At 48.2% G+C, this 19,866-nt stretch overlaps 1 protein-coding gene across 1 annotated transcript in view; it reads left to right on the top strand.

Moving 5' to 3' along the window:
• Positions 1–19,866, top strand: part of LARGE1 (LARGE xylosyl- and glucuronyltransferase 1) — a 538,562-nt gene that overhangs the window by 469,949 nt on the left and 48,747 nt on the right. The window contains exon 10 of the mRNA XM_049627511.1: positions 11,561–11,716. Within this exon, the coding sequence (XP_049483468.1) occupies positions 11,561–11,716 (156 nt within the window). The remainder of the gene's footprint in view (positions 1–11,560; positions 11,717–19,866) is intronic.

The following is a 19,866-nucleotide window of genomic DNA, read 5'->3' as shown; positions in this document are numbered from 1 at the left end:
TATTTTTTCAGCCATTTTTGCCTAGGCAGGAAAAACAAGTGTTTCCCTTATTGGATTTTATTATCTTTCATTGTTACGTATAAATCCCCAAAGGGACTGCTAAACTCTTTTCATGGGGGTTAGTGGAATGTTATAAAGTTCTAGACTGACTTTCACAAGACTTTAAACATCATCAAAAAATTATGGAGGCTTGTCTTCATATTCTGGATGCTTTGTTTTTAAATGTCTTGCTAATCATGCCTCTTTGTACTAACATCAAATGGTATCTCGAGGCATTATACACACTTGGGGTGAAGCTCTTCCTTAATGATAGTGGTTGTAAATCCATATTTGAATTAAAATTTTTTTTTTGTAGCTTCTTGTCAGATCTAATGAGGTAGACATTTCTGTACTTGGGAATGTAGCTAAGGAGGTGCTTATATTGGAAACAGAAGCATCAGCTTGGCTGTTTTCTTGCTGGTCACCTGAACTTGTCTCACTGGTGTTCTCAATCAGTCGATGCTTTGTAGGACTGTGTTTTGTTTTAAATATTTTTTTTTATATTTGAGAGAGAGAGAGAGAGAGAGAGAGAGAGAGAGTGTGTGTGTGTGTGTGTGTGTGTGTGTGTGTGTGTGTGTGAGGGAAGGGCAGAAAGAGAGGGAGAGAGAAAATCTCAAGCAGGTTCCTCACTGTTCGCGCAGAGCCCAGTGTGGGGCTCCATCCCACGAACTGTGAGATTGTGACCTGAGCTGAAGTCGGACACTTAATCAACTGAGCTACCCAGGCACCCTCTCTTTTGTTTTTAATACACCCTTTTGTTTGGAAGGATTTTTGAAAGAAAAGGTTGTAAAAGCAGTGCTGAGAGTCCTGTATCCTCAGCCATCTAGTGTCAGTTTCCCCTAATGTTAACATCTTACAGGATGATGGTAAACTGTCAAAACTGACAAACCCACGTTGGTAGATTGCTCCTCACTGACCTGCAGGCTTTAGGTGCATTTTGCCAGTGTTTCCTTAGTCTCCTCTAGCCTCTGACACCATCTTAGTTTTCCCATGTTTTTCATGACCGACCTTGATAGTTTTGAGCTGGACTGGTCAGGTATTTTATAAAATATCCCTCAAACTTGGTTTGTCCAATGTATTTTTTCTCATGATGAGACTGAGATTGTGAGTGTTTGGAGAGAGTATCGTACAGGTTAAGGGTGCCCACCCCCACAAGGGCATCACATCATTTCAGGGAGGACCTGCGTTTCACACACGACTTCACTAAGGGCTCTGTCTGTACTTGGTTAGGAGAGCGTTTCCAGGTTTCTGTACCACAAGGTGATTATTTTCCCCTTTCATGCGTCATTTTTCGGAAGTGAGTCCCTACACCCACCCCACACTGGAAATGGGGAGATTAAGTTCTACTTCCCAATAAGGGATTCGAATCTACATGTTAGGGCTGTTCTGTAAGGAGATCTGCTTCTCTCCTCCATTTATATTTATTTATATCCATGTAGACGCATGTATATTTATTTTATACTTTGGGCTATCATGCAGGACTCCTTTTAAGCCATTTTTTCCATTTTGTGAAGGATATTTTAATTAAATATTGATATTATTAAATATTATTAAATGGGGGCGCCTGGGTGGCTCGGTCGGTTAAGCGTCCGACTTCGGCTCAGGTCACGATCTCAAGGTCCGTGGGTTCGAGCCCCACATCTGGCTCTGTGCTGACAGCTCAGAGCCTGGAGCCTGTTTCAGATTCTGTGTCTCCTTCTCTCTGTGACCCTCCCCCGTTCATGCTCTGTCTCTCTCTGTCTCAAAAATAAATAAACGTTAAAAAAAATATATTATTAAATGTACTAGCAATAGATATTAATGGTTGGTGGAACACTTACGCACACACATTTAAACTCCAATACGTCTCAAAATGTGACAGCTCCACATTCTGCCCTCTGCACTGACACTGCGAAATATGGGCACTCAAATGACATAGGAACTCATTCTCTCCCTTTCTCTGTCTCTCTCGGACTGCCTGTGTTTCCTCAGGGTAACTTTTAGCAGTCCCCCCACCAGTAAGTACGCAGAAGTCAGTTCTTCAACAAATACGCGCTACGTGTGTGCTGTAGACCAAGCACTGCCCTGAGCACTGGTTGTACGGCAGTGAGTGAGACTGCATAGGCCCTGCTCTCCGTGAGCTTATGTGCCAGCACAGAATATAGATACCAAACAAGAAAACAGACAGTCAAATGGGGCATTCCAGGCAATCGAACTGGCTATGAAGAAATCAAAGCGAGTGATTTAACCATCACTGGCACTCATAATCCCAGTGTGGAGAAAGAGACCCTCTTTCTCTCAGTGCCTCAGCTGAATAACTCTGTTGATGCTTCTTAGGACACATGCCCACACCTGAACCCAACTCTTTGTTCTTAGGGATGGTCAGGAATGGCTCATTGGTCAGTGTGAGTCACATGCCCATGCTTCTGGCATATCAGGCATGACTGATAGTCCCATGAGAATCATCCAAAGAGGACCAGGTCTGGTTCTGTGATGGAATGATGTAGGGCACAGAGAAAAGCAATAGCCATCACGGAAGGTGTCTGCTGGGAACCAGGAAGCCAGCTGCCTTTCCTGGAGCAGAGATCCATATGGTGCCTGCCCTAAGGACATTAATTACCCCCTACGGGCAAAATCCCACTGGACTACAAACCCATCTGCTCCTCAACCAACCTTGGGAGAATCCCTCTGCTAAAGATCCATGCTGTCCCTACAGGTGGGATCTGCTCCCCTCTATCCTCCCTGTCCCCAGATCAATAGACACACTCCCCAGGAGGACACTGTGAGAAGTCTGTGAAATGTGAGTCAAGTCCTAGTAATTAGTTAATTTCATAGAGAGGAAGAATATGGGGCCAGTTATCATCCACAAGTCCTAGGTCAGATGTCTGCAGAGAAGCCACATTAAGACAACACTCACTGAGGGACTCTTCAGTTTGGACGGCTTTGCCATTTCCTGCCGTCAGTGGTCCATCAGGAATTCCCCACACATACCAAAACCCAGTTCAAACTGATTAATAACCCCATTTTATAGCAAAAAAGAACTGAAAACATTGAACGTGATGAACATGAGAGAAGATGGCTAGACCTTCTCATGGATTCCTGAGCATTAGCAAGGGTATCCATTTTCCTATTGTTATTTTCCCCCTCCGTATCCTCTCCCTCCTCAGACAGGGAGAAATAATGTTACAGAGACAGAACAAGAGATGGAAGGATGTAGGACAGGGCCTCGGATTCATGCAGGAGCCTACGTGTCTACCTTTTCCAGATGAGGAGACTAAATAATCACTGAATTTGGTCTGTACTCTGCTCCTTTCGTGGGTAATGATGCACTTTTGTCTGGGAAGAATTTTTTTTTCTTTCTGGGATTTGTAAGAACCAAGAAGCAACAAAGGACCTGTGTAAAAAGGAGACAAAGAGTCAACAGAGCCTTTGTGGCTTGAAATCTGAGTTTCAGACACACTGTTTTTGTTTAATAGCTACTTCCGGTAATTGTCAGGAATGGGAACAGAGAAGGACGAGAGCTGGAAAAGAATCTTCGACAGTTGGTGGGGGCAATAAAAGAAGTGAGGTCAGTCAACAAACATTGGCCAAGCCTGTCACTGGGCATGCAGAGGTGGACAAACACAGGCCTCGCATTCAGGGAGCCAGCAGTCAGGCGGTTAGAGACTGAGGGATAGTGTCACTTTAAAGGACATCCCATGGGAACAAACAGAGTGTGTGTGTTCCACGCGAACTGAGCGCCAGTCTGCTCCAGACTCTGCAGTGGGTGCCTTGACATTTCTTGTCTCGTGGATCCTCTGAAGCAGGCATTCTTATTTCCTTGTATCAGATTGGAAAATCGAGGTTCATGCACATCAAGTTGTTTAGGGGACAGAGTCGAGAGGAAACAGAGGTGAAATTTGCTTTGTTCCTCTGCCCATCAGCACTGCTCAGTGTCTGCTCAGTATGTTAAACCTATTTGCCTTACTGAGTAGTCCCTCTTCAAGCCTCTCCGTGTGGTCCGGCCAGGACCGCAGCTTCTTCTCTGGGGTGTGTCGTCCGACCCATCCTACCCTTCTGCCTCAGCCTGCGACCACCTGTAGTCCCTAGCTTCCATTCTTGTTTCTCCTTCCCCCTTCCCACACAGAGACTCCATTTTCATCCAGCCTTCCTAGTTCGTAAGGTGTCCATTTTGTGAAATCCAAACCCAGATTTCTTTTGTGACTTGAGGTGCTCATGCAACGTACCTTCATGTGCATCGATCCATCGGTTCTGGGCTTGACCATGAACTACAGGGTGGCTTCTGTGACAGCCCTTTTGTAGATGAGGGGCTGTCTCCATGGTATTAGGCAACTTAGCACAGGCCAGCCGCTGATGGCAGCCGGTGTGTGGGTGTGTCTGCTTCTCCCCTCTCTCCCATGCAGCGTAATCCTGAGGATGACGGGGAAAAGGACTTGTGAGACTATCATCCCCTCCTTGAAATACCAAACAAGGGGGGAGCACAGAGGGAGCTTCAACTCCTTCAAGAGAACATGACAAGCTGTTTGGCCCTTAGACAAAGAAGAGGGGAATATATTTCTCCATCCTAAAGTCCACATTAATCGGGCTTTTATAAATGATTTGCTGTAGACAGAATGTGAAGATTATTGAGAATGTCATCATCATGATTTCCATTCTTGAAGCAAAGGGCAGCAATTGAATACTAAGTACCTGCCAGGCACTGTGGCACTCAGGAAGAATAATAAGTCATGCTCCCTGCCAGCCCAGAAATTCACATTCCATTGCTGCCAGGTGCAGGCATGTAAATAAATAACTACAAGAGTGTGCAATGAGTCCTCCATAGAGTTAAGTGCAAGAATTCTATGGAGCATTGAAGAAGGGCCCAGCAACAGCCCTAGGTGTTACATTAAGAATGCTTACAGTGAGAATCAGAAAACCCAGTTTGCAGAGGCTTAAACTAAAACCCCTATATTGGGGGAGTTTAATTTCTTAGCTAAGAATACTGCAGTAGATACAGACATTGGTTTGTGGATAGCAGTGCATTGAGCTCTTTCTCATAGTCACGGGATGGCTGTCATGGTTCCAGTCATCACATCTCTGTTTACTGCAGAAAGGTGAGTGGGGTGGGAGAAGAATGGCACTTTAACTGAACCTTATTATTAGGAAATGAAATATATGCTTCCCCATGTATCTTTTTGGGCAATCCTGAATCATATGGCCCACCTTGGCTGCAAGGGGGTCTGGGAAATCAGAGAACAGGATCATCATGTTTAGCTTAGATCTTAAATGGATCATGATCCATTCACAGGAGTTGGCAGTTGCAACTACAGAGTTAGTGTTCTGTCAGGAATGAAGAATCGGTTGGAGAGACAGACCTACTGGGAGAGAACCTTCTGCCACAAGCGGTCAGGCAGAGATTTACATAAGAGACATGCATTTGAACTCAGCCCTTCAGGACGAGCGGGTGGGTCTTCACGTGAAAGAGAAGAAGTAAGGATTTCTGGGGAGGGGTCTAGAGCATATGCAAAGGCACCAAGTCATGAAAGACAGGCTCAAGAAATACCAGGAAATTCTTTTAGCCTGGAGATAAGAGCAGGAATTGTAAGTGGGAACCATTTTGCAATAGGCTTAACTACCAGGCCAAGGAGGGTAGGGGTTGTTCTGTGAGTCATAGAAAATCAGGGGAGGTCTTGAGACACATACCCACTTGCCAGATACCCCTTATCCCCGTAAACTTGGAAGACATAAGGCTCATGTTCTTGCTCACCTGGCACTTGCATGCAGGCTCTGATGTCTTAGCATTTTGGTACCATGCGTTATTTTTATGAACCCTCTGGGTTCTGAGTGCTTCAGAAGCTGAATTTTTGAGCTCTTTCCATAGCCTTGTCCTTGTATTGAGGTCTCGTTTCTACCTTTAAAATGCCTTTTCCTTGATGGGCGACAGAGTCTCCTGTTTCTCCTTTTAACAAGTTGACTTCTGCTGTCTTCCCAGATGATGTTTAAGTTTCCCGGACAGTAATCAATTTCTGTCAATTTCTCTGGCTCACTCCAGGCTGACTCCAGGTCTGCACATACACTCAGCCTTTACAGACATTTCAGACCCAAGCAGATCACGCCCACGGGGCCCCTTGGTGCCTGGCAGCTTCTGCAGCCCACCTGGCCTGCAACCTGGATACCTCCTTCTCTGCTTCCTTCCAAGCTGGAGGTTTAGCCCCTGTATCTGAGAAGCCCTAAACCATCCTTCGGCCTCAGTATCCCAGGGATGGGTGAGGTCCCTGTGCTTGGAAGGGGAAAGTAGGCTTCTTTTATGATCCTATAATTTTTCAGTAAAACTCACATTCATTGCTGTGAATAGAGTCATTTGATGATTATAGACATGAGAGAAATGAGAGAGGAATCCCTAATGTCTCTCTCCCTCAGGTTCAAATCCTGACTCTCCTGCTTCCTAGTCATGTAACTTAGGGCAATTCGCTGGATTTTCCTCACCTGTAAGATGGGATAAGGAGACGATCACTTGTAGTGTTGAATGCACATGTTAAGGGAGCTATGACAGCAAAGTATTCAGAGCAGTGCCATGGCACGTTCGCAAGCCTCCCATATATGTTAGCTGCTGATACTGAGTATTCTTGCCACGCCAATGTGCCTCAGTAAGTGGAGTAAGTTATGATGGGTTTTTACCACAAGTCTTGGGAGACTCACACACACTTACCAGCTCCTTGCAAAAATCTATTTTTGGGACACATTCTCCAGTGTCACTCCATCTCATGTGTGAAAACTTGTCACCAAATGTCATCTACACCACCAGCTTGCTGCCCCCAAGCCAGCAGTGATGGGTGATTCTGTCCCTCAAGGGACCAGGAAATGACATTTCTCAGTCGTCAGACAAGCGCTGATCAAAATTATCAGCAATACTAATCCTGAGTCAGATTTTCAGAGGCAGGCATATGATTTAGTGGAAGGAACAGTGCCCCAGGAGACAGATCCTGGGCACAAATTCTCCCTCTGCTGTGTGGCTCTGGACAAGTCACTTTCTCCCTCTGGGCCTTGGTTTCTTTCCTATAGCTCAGGAACCATCAATAACCGCCTGTCTTTAACATCTCTTTAAGAGTACACCTCATACCTGTAATTTAAAATGGACAGCTATATAATATCTGCCTCTCTCTCTCTCTCTCAGTTGTAAGTTCCAGAAAGGGAGTCATGATCTCTTGTGTTCACCTCTGCATTCACGGCCCCTCTCAGTGCCTGGCACACAGTCAGTGCTCATTTTTAATATGTATTGAATAAATGAATGATGTGATAGAAAGAAAAAGATTTGGGAGCACGACAGACCTCATTTTGCATTAGGATTGGTTACTTACTGAGTGACTCTGTGTTAGGCTCAGCCTCAGAATTATCATCTGCAAAGATGGGGATAATAGAAATAATTTTACCAAGTTGTTTTGAGGGTTGGATGTGAAAACGTCACACATGCACACACACGCCAACCATGGCCTAATGTCTAGGGTATGATGGGTATTAGATAAACATAGCTATCATTTACTTCTCTGGAGCCTAGCACAGGGGAAGGGAGTATGCTGTGTCTAGCTGATTAAAAACTAAGGAGAAAAAGGTAAATCCGAATATACATTAAGTTTCTCCCTGTTGAAGAGGCTCAAGTTTTTTGAGTCAGATGCACATCCCTCAGCCTTCCTGCTGGCTTAGCACTTGGCAAACACCAGGATCTTTGGGTGAGCTTCCCTGTCACAGGCCACCCAGGTGGCAAAGGGTTTCCCAGAATCCCCTTGGCCTGCTAGTGTCGCCACCGTCTTCTCCCTCTAACTTTGGCTAATTTTTATAGAACACCAGTCACCAGTATTTACCTGGATGCAATAGGCAGACCTAACTCACTCTGCAGACACAGAACAGAGTGAGGCATGATGGGTTAAGAGGTGGCCTGGAGTGGGTCAGGGGCATCTGGAGGCCTGGGTCCTCATTGTAGCCTTGACTGAGTCCATACTCACCACGTGATCTTGGGCAAGCCACCTCCTCCATAAGCCTCACTGTCCTTGTCTGCAAAGCTCTCAGCCCACAGCGCTGTGTGTGATAGCAGTTAGGAAGCTGGGGTTCGAGCTTAGAGCTGGCTTCGTGTCTCAGCTCTGCCACTCACCCGCTGTGAGACACAGGCAAGTCAAGTACCATCTCCGTAAAATGGACACTAGGACCCAAATGGGCTTATTTGGGGGATGTGATGACACAGTGTCTCCAAAGTGCCTGGCAGATTTGTGCACAGAGAGTGAAGATTTGTTGGTCTGGGGACACAGAGGCTAGCCCTGATTTTTACTTAGTGTTAAGTTTCTCCCTGTTGAGGAAGTTCAGGTTTCCTGAGTCAGATGCATATCTATCAGCCTTCCTGCTGCCTCAGCACTTGGCACACACCAAAATGTCTTGCAGCAAAGACATGATCCCCACAGGGTGTGAGTGACACCAGCTCGTATGCAATTATTTTAATGCGTGGCCCAGGACCTTCTCATGCCCAGGTTGTGTGTTCTCAGGGGAGAGACTTCCCTCTCCTTCCCTCTTGCATCCTTCAGAAGGCACAGGAAGAGAACGCATTGTGCACACTCCTGCTTCCCTGAAATGCAAGTGCCACCAAGTGGCCTCATTCCAGGAAGGGTCTGCTGGCCGTTCTGCACTGTCCTGAATGCTAAATACTCTCTTCCTGACTTACTGCTCCAGTGGACTTCAGGCTGGCAGGAGGAGAAGGGAGGGCAGGATGCCAGTAGGCAGGCTGCTGCCACCGTCTTTGAGGAGAGAAGAGAACCCACATAAGGTGGGCCCACCCCGGCCTACAGGCACTGGGCCAGGTAGGCATCTATTTAAACCTCTTAGCTACTCTGTGGAGTCAGGGTTACTGATTCCCACCTTGCACACGAGGAAACTGAGGCCCCAAGAAACAAAACGAGCTGTCCCGGGACACACAGCTAATGAGGAGCGTAGCTGAGATTCAAACCCAGGCTGGCCTGGCATCCCGGGTTCTTGCTCTGCCATCACCCCATTCTGGTCATGGGAGGGCAGGGGGTGTGGTTTGCACCAGTCAGGTCTCCTGTTGTTCCCTTTGCCTTGAGAGAAGGACTTGGTCTTGCAGAGTATTTGCCCAGCCAGCCTCAAGGGCTGTGGCTGCCATACCTCCAGAGGACCCTGAGAGAGCGGGCAGGGGGAAGTAGGCCTTCCAGACCTCTCTAAATGGCAGCCTGTTGAGGCTCCTGCAGAAAGAATGTGGTTAAAGGAGGGAGCCAGGAAAAGACTGAGCTCTGACACCCCACTCCCTTCCTCTGTCTCAGTGTCAGCTCTGCTGGTCCCCCCACCACGTGAGGCGAGTTGGAGAAAGGTGAGAGCTAGTTTATTTCTTCTGCGATGTGACAAGGCATCAACGGGGAAGTTTTTACAACCTGGCTTCTCCTGTTCTCTGCCCTGTGGACAGAAGAACGTGGGCTTTGGAATCAGGTTTATTCAGACTTAGGTTTGAATCCCGGCTCCCATGTTTACCAACTCTGTGGCCTTGGGCAAGTCACTTCTCCAGTTTCTTCTTTACAATTGCATTCCTGGGATGCCTGGGTGGCTCAGTCAGTTAAGCATCTGGGACTCTTGGTTTCTGCTCAGGTTATGATCTCGAGGTTTGTGGGTCCCAGCCCCGCATCAGGCTCTGCACTGACAGCATGGAGCCTGGTTGGGATTCTTTCTCTTTTTGTCTCTCTCTCTCTCTCAGATAGATTTAAAAAAACATTTAAAATTGCATTCCTTGTTCAGGTCACCATAAGGATTAAAAGACGACAAATACAAAGCTGATGGTGAGGGGTCCCCCCTGCCAAAAGCATGAGCTGTGCCTGCTGGGAAATTCTCCTAACTGGCATCACTTGCTGCCTGTCCACCCTGCCACTCATGTCTTGTCCAGTAGTCAGAGGATCCTACTCAAACATGGAGTTAGTAATTTCCTCCTCTGTAAAATCTCCAGTGCCACAGCTGAGTTCTGAGCTTCCATGGAGCCGGCTCTCCCTGCACCCCGAGCATGGCCTCCGTGGAGCCGGGCTCTCCCTGCACCCTGCTCACCTCTGCAGCCTCATCTCCCACCCACCCCACCCAGCACCTGGGCTCCGGCTGCAGCACGTGACTTCTCATTTCCCACCGTCTTCCCTCTGGCTGGACTGTGCCACCACCATCCCCTCCGTGCCCACCCCTGCCTCCCAGGAAACTCTGCTTCATCTTTCAGGCCCCAGCAGGTGCACCTCTGGAGCTCCTCTTCTAGAGCTCCCATTGTCCACGCCCCTCCCTCCATGGTCACATTCTGAGTCCTGTTTGTGGATGCCTCTCCCGCCCACCGCCAGCCAACCAAGGGCGAGCACTGTCAGCAGGGGGCGCTGCCCCTCTCCCAACCTTGGCACTTACTAGCCAGCCTTTATTGAGCGCTCACACTTGGCCAGACACTCCTTACATGCTTTACATGTATTAACGAGTTGAAGGCAGCTCTGAGACAGAGCATCCCTCAGTCCGGCTGGAGGCAGGAACCATACCAAATATTTAAACAGAGAATTTAATTTTTAAAAAATGGCAACTACACATAAAGTGTTGATTTGGTAAACTAAGTAAAAATAGAAACTCGCAGGAAACCATTACCACCCCCAGGGCTGAAGGAACAGAGGGAGAGGTGGGGGGATTCTTACAGCTTGGGGCTGGAACCCAGACCTGGGCTGGGGAAAGCAGGCAGCTCCAGGGCAGACGAGGAAACTTGTTCTCAGTGTTGGGAAAACTGCAGAATGATTCTAGCTGCTGCTAAAGGGAGGATGTGCCACTGCCACCTTGAAGAAAGGAGGGGGGTGGGGCGCCCTGGTGGTTCAGTCGGTTGAGCGTTGGAGTTCGGCTCAGGTCATGATCTCACGGTTTGTGGGTTTGAGTCCCGCGTCAGGCTCTGTGCTGACAGCTCCAAGCCTGGAGCCTGCTTCAGATCCTGTGTCCCCCTCTCTCTGCTACTCCCCGGCTCATGCTTTGTCTCCCTCTCAAAAATAAACATTGAAGACAAAATAAAAATAAAAATAAAGGAGGTAGGGTGATGCTTGCAGAAACAGGAAGCAACAGGAGGGCCACATTCCTTTTTCCTTCTCCCAGATTGTCAGTCAGTCTCCCTGTCACGGCCCCTGCTGGCAGCATCTAATGGGAGGCGGCTGGCAAGGCAGAAATAGGGTTTGCAAAGTCCCTGCCTCAGCATCACAAAGCAAGCTTGGAGCTGAGAGACAGAAGCTAAAATGCTGGCACGGGCGGCAGCTGTTGCTCTCCCCATTTCACAGATATGGAAATTGAGGCACAGAGAGAGTAAGTCACTTGTCCAAGATGAAGGAGCTACCTAGACCAGAGCCAGGATTTGAAAGCAGGCAGTCTGGCCTTCGTGCCCTTCCTCTTCAGCACTGTACCATAGATGGTGAGTGAGTGAGTGAGTGAGTGAGTGGACAAGCCACCAACACTGCTTAGCCCGGCGCCCAGCCGAGTCTTTGCACAGTCCTCCCGGCCTGACGGCCCCTCATCGCCCGGGCAGGTCATTCACTGGAACTCCCCGAAGAAGCTGCGGGTGAAGAACAAGCACGTGGAGTTTTTCCGCAACCTCTACCTGACCTTCCTGGAGTATGACGGGAACCTCCTGAGACGAGAGCTGTTCGGCTGCCCCAGTGAAGCCGATGTCAACAGCGAAAACGTAAGTGGCTCGTGGGGCCTGGGGGTGCGGGGCAGGGCCCCTGAGGTACACAAGCCACCACCCTTGCCCCAGGCTGTGGGGGAGGCAGGTGAGTCAGCACATCCCTGCCGTGCTCCCCGCTGCTGTGGGTGTAGAAGGGCCGTGCCTGGCCCGGACGGGGTGAGGTCGGGAGTGAGTGTCCAAGCAGAGGAATCAGGATGAGCCAAGCGCCAGTGAAACAACAGATGCCGTGTCTCTCCATAGCCAGGAAACTCTGACGTCCTTGTGGACCTGGCAGCCACAGGGGAGACCCAGGCTTCAGTGGTCAGTGCCCGGGGGGCATCAAAGATTTGCACAAGTAGCTGGCTCCTTTAGGGTTAGCAGAGGTGAAGAGAGTGTTAGGTACGTGGCATGGCTAACACCTCTACTTTCCTGTCTCTTCACTGTTTATAATCGTTTATATGTTCTGTCTCCTTTGATGTTTGTAGAAACATCTCCCCGCCCCCCATCAGAGTTGAGAAGTTGAGGCACAGAGAGGTTAAGCAGGTTGTGCACAGCAAGCAAGGGGCGAAGTTGACAGTGACTTGAAGTTCTGGGGAGCAGGAAGGGGGGGAAGCAGCAAGCTGTCATGGAAAAAGCAGGGCATGTAGGGTCAGGCCGACCTGGGTTTGGCTTAACCCCTTCCAGTTACCAAGTATGTGACCTCTGGCAAGTTACTCGACCTCTCTGTGCTTCCGTTTCCTCAACCGCCAAATGGGGACGAAAACCTTAGAGGCGTGTTTGAGACTAAGCACAAAATTGCATTTGAAGCACCTGGTTCAGCATCTGCCATGTTAGATGCTCAATAAATATTTCCTCCCTTGCCTTGACCCTTAGTATTAGACACAGAAGTAACTTGTTCATTTAGTCAGTCGACAAACATTTACTGAGGACCTTCTTATGCTGAGCACTGAGTATTCATAGGTAAAAAAAAGGACGATGGTCCTTGCTCTCACTGTGCTAATATTCTCATGGGGGAAACATAGTTGATAACTACAAGAACATTCAGGAAAAATGATCAGCCAGTGGGAAATACTACATAGTACTAAGCATATTAATGACGAGCTGGCTACTCCGCTGGTTTGCAGGGTCTGGAGGGCTTCTTTGAGGAGGTGATGGTCCATCTGAGACCTGAGTGACAAGAAAGAGCCAGTCATGGAAGAGCAAGGGATCAAAGCCACAATGAGACCCCTCCTCACACCTGTTAGAATGTCTATTCCCAAAGAGCAAAAGGTAACAAGAATTGTTGGGGATGAGGAGGAACCAGGACGGTTGGTTGAACGTACAATGCTGTGGCTGCCGTGGGAATCGGTATGGCAGTTCCTCAAGAAATTACAAATAGAACTGTCCCATGACCCAGTAATCCCACTCTGGGATGTGTCCAAAAGAATTGAAATCAGGATCAGGATCTCCAGGCAGTGTCTGCATTGCCATGGTCACTGTGGTATTACTCTTGACAGCCGGAGGTGGAAATGACCTACCTGCCCGTCGACAGACGAGTGGATAGAATGTAGTGTATATATACGATAGAGTATCGTCCAGCCTTCAAAAATAAGAGGAAATCTTAGCATTTGTGACAACGTAGGTGAACCAGGCAGATATTATGCCAGGTGAAGGAAGTCAGTCCCAGAAGGATAAATACTGCATGATGCCTCATGTATGTAGATGCATCTAAAATAGTAAAAGCTGGAGATGTAGACCACAGAATGTTGGTTACCAGGGGGCAGGGGGAGGGGCCGTGGGGAGCCGTTGTTCAGTGGGTGTAAAGTTAGTTGCACAGCATGAATGAGTCCCAGAGACTTGCTGTACAATGTAGTGCTTACAGTTAACAGAGTATTGGGCACTCAAACATTTTAAGAGGTAGACCTCATGTTAAGTGTTCTTAACACACACATACACATACACACACACTCAAAATCTAAGAAGGTTTTGGGGGTGATAGATTTGTTTTATTACCTTGATTGTAGTGAAAATACATGAATGAATGTAGCGTATGTCCAAAGTCACCAAATTGTTATCATTATGTATAATTTTCTGTCTGTCAATTATACTTCAGTAAAGCTGGGGGAGCAGGGGTGGAAGGGCAAAGGAAGTACACTCCAGGTGGGGGAAATAGCCAGTGCAAAAGCCCTGGGGTAAGGCCAGGCCCACAAGAGGACCTGAAGGATGGCCAGGGTGGCCAGGGGCTGGAGGGGGAGGAGGAGAACACGAGAAGCTGAGCAGCAAGAAGGCAGGAGACAGATTGGAAGGATGTTGTAGGAAGGCTAAAGAGTCAGGATTTTGTTTTGTTACTATTATTGTTATTGTTTATATTCTTATCTTGGATGTCATGAGAATTCTTTTAGGCTCCCAGTGGCAGGGGAGGGTGTGTGTGGAAGGTCTGGAGGATGTGCTCGGCTGGACCTTTATCAGGACAACTGGTCCCAAGGCCCCCCTGCCCTCTAGTATTTGACCCCTGAGTCACAGTGGACTCCCCTCAAGCTCTGGCCCTCCTCTGCATCACCCCATGCCTTTGTCAGTGTCTGCCCTTCCCTACCACTGGCAGTAGAGGAAAGAAGACCATTAAGCACTTGAACTCTGGCTTGGATTCTGGGAAGCACTTAGAGGTTTCGACAGACACCGTGTTCTTCTGGTTTTTCCTTCCACTCTCTAATCAGTATTTGCCATCATTGTCAATATCTAAGTGCCCATTCGGCACTTTTGTCCCCAAATACTAAATGGAAACTGTTCTCTTGCCTTTGTTTCTTCCTACATAGAAGAGGCTCAAATAAAAAGCCTTGCAGGATGAAGCCATCAGTTAGCTGTCCCTATCAGTGAGTTCCCCAGGTGCGCTCTTCTGTGTTTTAGGAGGTGAGACTCCCTTTATAAATGACCCACCTGGTTCTCCTACCACCAGCTTCCCCTGGTGAGTCATCAGGGTAGGGAAGTCGTCAGTGGTCCTTCTCAGAATCTGTAACCGCATTTATTTGCTCGACAAGCAGGTGTGAATGCCAGCCGTCTGCCAGACCATGCAGGACACCGGGGTTGAACTCAGAGGCTGGCCCAGTCCCTGTACATTAAGTCACTTGCTGTGCACAAGTGTTAGCACTGCCAAGGGGGTGGTCTCTCCGAGTAGAGGGAGGGCCTCGAAGGAGAGAACAGCCCTCTCGATTGCTTGCTGCAGCTGTTGTCCCAAACACTCTGCCCTTGACTGTGCACTAGCCACACCCATCTCCTTCTGTTCCTTCTGCTCCAATCTCCTTCCCAAGGCAGGGCCTTTGTGCTTGCTTCGCTTCTGCCTGGAACACCCTGCCTCCAGGTGCCCAAGTGTCTCAGATGTGGCGTCCTCAGAAACTCCCCTTGACCTGCCCCTAACCTTAAGTAATGCTTCAAGTCACTGTCTGTGATGTGCTCCATTTTCCTTTCATCCAAGCACATGCTACTGTCCACAATTAGTTGGTTCATACAGTTGTTTCTTTTTTCTTCTTCTTCTTTTTTCCCTAATAGAAGACCAGAATATAAGACCTCTAGAGACTTTGTCTTGTTGCCCTCTAGGGACTCCTTCCTCTAGCAGAGAAGCAAGGACCTCATAAGCACTTAACAAATATTTATGGAATACTTGAACAAATAAGAGAGACGAAGGAAGTCCCAGGTAAAGGACAGAGCGGATAAAAAAGCAGGGCCCTCACAGAGAACGTGCTGACAGCTGGTGTCCTGGAGCACAGACATGTTGACAGTGACGAAGAATGAAACTGATCGGAGGGACCTTGGCTGCGCTTAGGAGTTTTGACTGACCTGTCAGTAGTGAAGACCCACTAAAGGGCTTTAATCAAGGTCACATTTATGTTTGAGAGAAATCGCTCCATATAGAGAATACAATAAGAGGGACAGGTTGGAGGCTAGGAGGCCAGTTAAACCATTGCCACATCCCAGGCAAAAGTGGAGGTGGGGCTCTGACCTAGGGCAGCAGCAGCAGGGACAGAGGGAACAGCTCAGAACAGGGGAGCAGTAAAACTAGCACTCTAAGTCAAGAGGACAGGTTCCTGTGCCCTGCAGCTGCCAGGTTCCTCTGGCTGAGCCCGCCCCCAGTGGCAGGGGTGGGGGCAAGGAGAGAGGCTGTAACATTGTGTCCCTGGAAAGTCGTCCCTGTAGGGAGTTCCAGCCCTGGCCCTCTAGCATGTCAAGTGTCACCGGCAAACACAGCCAGAAGGAAAGGGTAAGATCTTGGATGTGGGCGGAAGCCAGATACTCCCAGCTCTGTGGGAAGAGGTCATTAGTAGAGCTTTGACAAGTGCATTCTTGAAGAAATGAAGTCGGGAACCTCTTCATGGGACTGCAGGTCCCAGAGGGGAGAGGGCTCCAAAGGGAGTATCTGCTGGGCAGATAGTTGTTCAGACAGTCACCGGCCATAGGACTAGTGATCCAGGGGGAGTGTTGCAAATCACAGCCTGTTCTAGTGAGGGATGCAGACACACAGGGGTCGTTCTTCAGTGTGAGAAGTGACAGAGCAAGGTTGTGCTTCGATAGTACACGAGAAGGCCATTCCATACACTACAGGAGAGCAGGTGCATCAGGGAAACCTTCCTGGAGGAGGTAAGAGTTGAAGGCCAAAAAAGGAGGAATGAGGGGGTACAGAGAGTAGACTTGGTGGGAAGGAGGGAACAGCACAGGCAGTGGAGACCAGAGGTGAACACAACAGGGCACATGCAAAGGAAGGCAATGTGAGAACATAAAAAGCCACACGAATTCACTATTATTTCTTCACTGGGGCGGTGATGAGAAGATAGTGGGCTCCCTCATCACAGATCACTCATTCAGCGGACATATGACTCAGAGAATTCATGCGAGGCCTCCGAGCCTCAGTTCACCATCAGACAAGTGGGGACAGTGATGCCTTTGTCACAGTGTTTTATGCATAATTTATGTTAAATCACCAAAAACGGGACTCAGCACCAGGAACACAGCATTCACTGAGGTGCATTTTTTCACCAGTTGCGATTCCAAATCCCTCTGAGTCCAAATCTGTTGTTCCACAAATGGTTTTCAGATTTTATGAACATTTTTCCCGGGCAGGCCTGGCAGAGAGAGGAACACAGCATTGCTTAGAGCCCTTGCTGTAAAACATAGCAGGGGACTATCACCTTTGCTCTGGGCCAAACAATCCCAAATGGATTTCCCACCAGGTAGGAGATTCCGGGTGAGAAGGAGAGCCCATTTGGCTGACTTTGCTGCCAAAGAGTAAATGCATTCAGAACCCAATGTGATGGAAGGAGCAGACTCCCATTTTAGACTGTGTTTGAGGTTCTTGCTTGAGGACAAGATGGTTTGCTTTGAAGAGCAGGTTCCATCTGTGGTTTAGATGAACAGCCGATGGGACACACAGTCTCTCCTGTCCCATAACATCTCTCCCTGGAACCAATAATTCATGTAATGCAGTAAGCATTCAGTGGTCATTGGTTGTTATCTGAAGTTCCAGTGGAGTCCAGAATTCTTTACCTTAGCATTTCCCTCCCTTTTCCTCAGCAACCCCGTCCCTCAAGTGTATCCAGGAAACCCTGGGGCTCCTCAGAGCACAGTTGGATGATCACAGATACTCCCCACCCCTGATTAATCCACACAAAAATCCTTCTACAGCAACTCTAACAGGCTTGCATCTGGCCTCTGTTGGAATCCTCCCAAAGACAGGGAGCTCATCACCTACAACAGCTTACTCCACTGTTGGAAAGCTCCAGATGCTAACCTGTTCTTCCTTATGTTGAGTGTAGCCTTCCCTTCTGAGTCCTGTCCTCTAGAGCAATGAAAAATAAGGATACACCCCTGTTGTCCCTGACAGCCTACCAGATAGGGTGGCGTGTTTCCATACATTGGTGATTCAGAAACAGGCAACTCTCCCTAAGCATTGCATTTGTAAAGTGATGTTTTATCATCAAGAGTGCCTTGTTCTACCTAAGGGAATTTTCCAGATAAAGGAAGCTCACCTTTTCAAATGCAGAACCATTAGAATACAGGTGTGTTCATCAGTTTGGATGGGAATCTTCGTAAAGTACATGTGCTTCCTTTAATAACTAAAGTATACTAACCTCAGTTTACAATTTTCAGTGACTAAGGCGGCACTGACTAGACTGAGGAGGCAGGAATTGGCCAGAGGAAGGAGGATGCTGTTTATCCTGGCAGGAAATGGCCTCAGACTCTCCTGCTTATTCTGCAAATTCTTTTCTGACAGCTGTCACTTTGAGTTCATCAGCTTCAGAACAACCTTTTCTGGGCTCACCTCCCCATTCATCCTTCCCCTGCAGCTGAAGGAAAAAAAGTAAAAACAATTATATGTAAGTCAGAAAGACCCTAGTAAAAGAATCACACATTATTGAGTGAGAAGTTAAATTATGAAACATAGCTGGGGCGCCTGGGTGGCTCAGTCGGTTAAGCGTCCGACTTCAGCTCAGGTCACGATCTCGCGGTCCGTGAGTTCGAGCCCCACGTCGGGCTCTGGGCTGATGGCTCAGAGCCTGGAGCCTGCTTCCGATTCTGTGTCTCCCTGTCTCTCTGCCCCTCCCCCGTTCATGCTCTGTCTCTCTCTGTCTCAAAAATAAACGTTAAAAAAAATTTTTTTTAAAAATTATGAAACATAGCAAACATCCACAATGTGCCAAAAAAAGAAAAAACAACAAAAAACTGGACACTGATGAGTTTTCACCTTTATGTGGAATTGTAAGTCAATGGACATTGCAGACTTGGAGCTTCCTTAGCACATGTCCACAGCAGACATCACTAATCAATGACCCCTCTCTTTGTACTTGGGCTCAGCCCCATCCCCAGCATCCTCGCCAGGACAGCGCTTCAGGAAACCAGCACCGGTCTCCAAGTGATGACATAAGAGATGCTGGAGCCTGTTGAGTCTCCCTGTGCCAGGCATTAGTCACTCTAGTGTCTCCTAAATGGGGACAGCTCTCTGTGTGGCTTCAAGACTTTTATCTGCTTTTTCTAGCAGCCTCTGCCAATTGGGGGTTTCCTGCAGAAAGGGAAATGCAGCTTTAATCTTCACTGCAGTCGAGGGAGGTAGCCTTTATGAGTCACATTTCACAGATAAGGAAAGCAAAGCTCAGAAGGGATGAGTTACTTGCTCAAAGTCAAACAGCTCCTAAGTGGTGGGGCCATGATTGGAAACCAGGTCTGTCTTACTCAGGAGTGATGAACTAGGGCCGTGATTCCCATGTGGTTGGAGCTCTGTATAGAAAATGAACATAATGAGAACTGCAGGTTATTCAGTGACTGTCCTCATGGTTTTTACTTATCACCACTTCTTACTCTTAGGCAAACCCTGCAAGGTAGTTACTGTCTCCATTTCTGGAGAAGGAGGTAGCGGGTCCGAGGAATCAAATCATGCAACAGGTTGATGGCAGCGCTGGAACCTATATGCAGCTTGACCCACAGCCGAGTGGCCCTTCTATAAGTATTTAAAACACTCCCCGATCTACAAGTGTAGTACCTGCCCTCTACTCCAGCATCCCTGTCTCCCAGGGCTCCTGCCTTTATTTTTCCCCACAGCACTTGTCACCACTAGATATATTATAATCTTGACTTTTTTATTTTGTTGATTATGTCTCTCCCCACTAGACAGGAAGCTCTGTGACTGCAAGGATTTTTGTCTGTCTCATTCATCAGTGTATCTTCATGCCCATAAATGACCGCCTGGCACCTGGTATGTTCAGTAAATTTTGGCAAACACATGAGCTATTATAAGTCCTTCTCTGGAAGCACTGTGGTGTACTGGAAGGACCCCTGTGCTCGAAATCAGAACAACTGGCCTGAAGACTAGATATGGGGCTTTAGGTATAAGTCTCACCTCCCACGGCCTCAGTGGTCTTACCTGTAGAATGGTCCATAATAAATAAGCCCAGCTCAGGCTGTTGTGCGGGTTGATGGGTTTAAGGTGTGTGGAGTGCTGCACATCCACAGGAGGCCAGGTTCGGCGCACTAGCCAGAAAGCTTGTCCTGACACCTTCCCTTCCAGCTGCTCTGAGAGCGCCCCCTCGCCTCTGAAAGGACGGTTTCCAGACTCAACGCCCTCATCCTACGAGGGTGGCAGGCTGCCTGTGTGGGCCACGTTCCCTCATACCAAGCCCACCAAAAAGAAAAGACCACAGCATCACCGT

This window comes from Panthera uncia, chromosome B4 (genome assembly GCF_023721935.1).
Source record: "Panthera uncia isolate 11264 chromosome B4, Puncia_PCG_1.0, whole genome shotgun sequence".
Classification (NCBI taxonomy): domain Eukaryota; kingdom Metazoa; phylum Chordata; class Mammalia; order Carnivora; family Felidae; genus Panthera; species Panthera uncia.
Note: the sequence above shows the minus strand (reverse complement) of the source record. Positions and strands in the feature narration are given on the sequence as shown.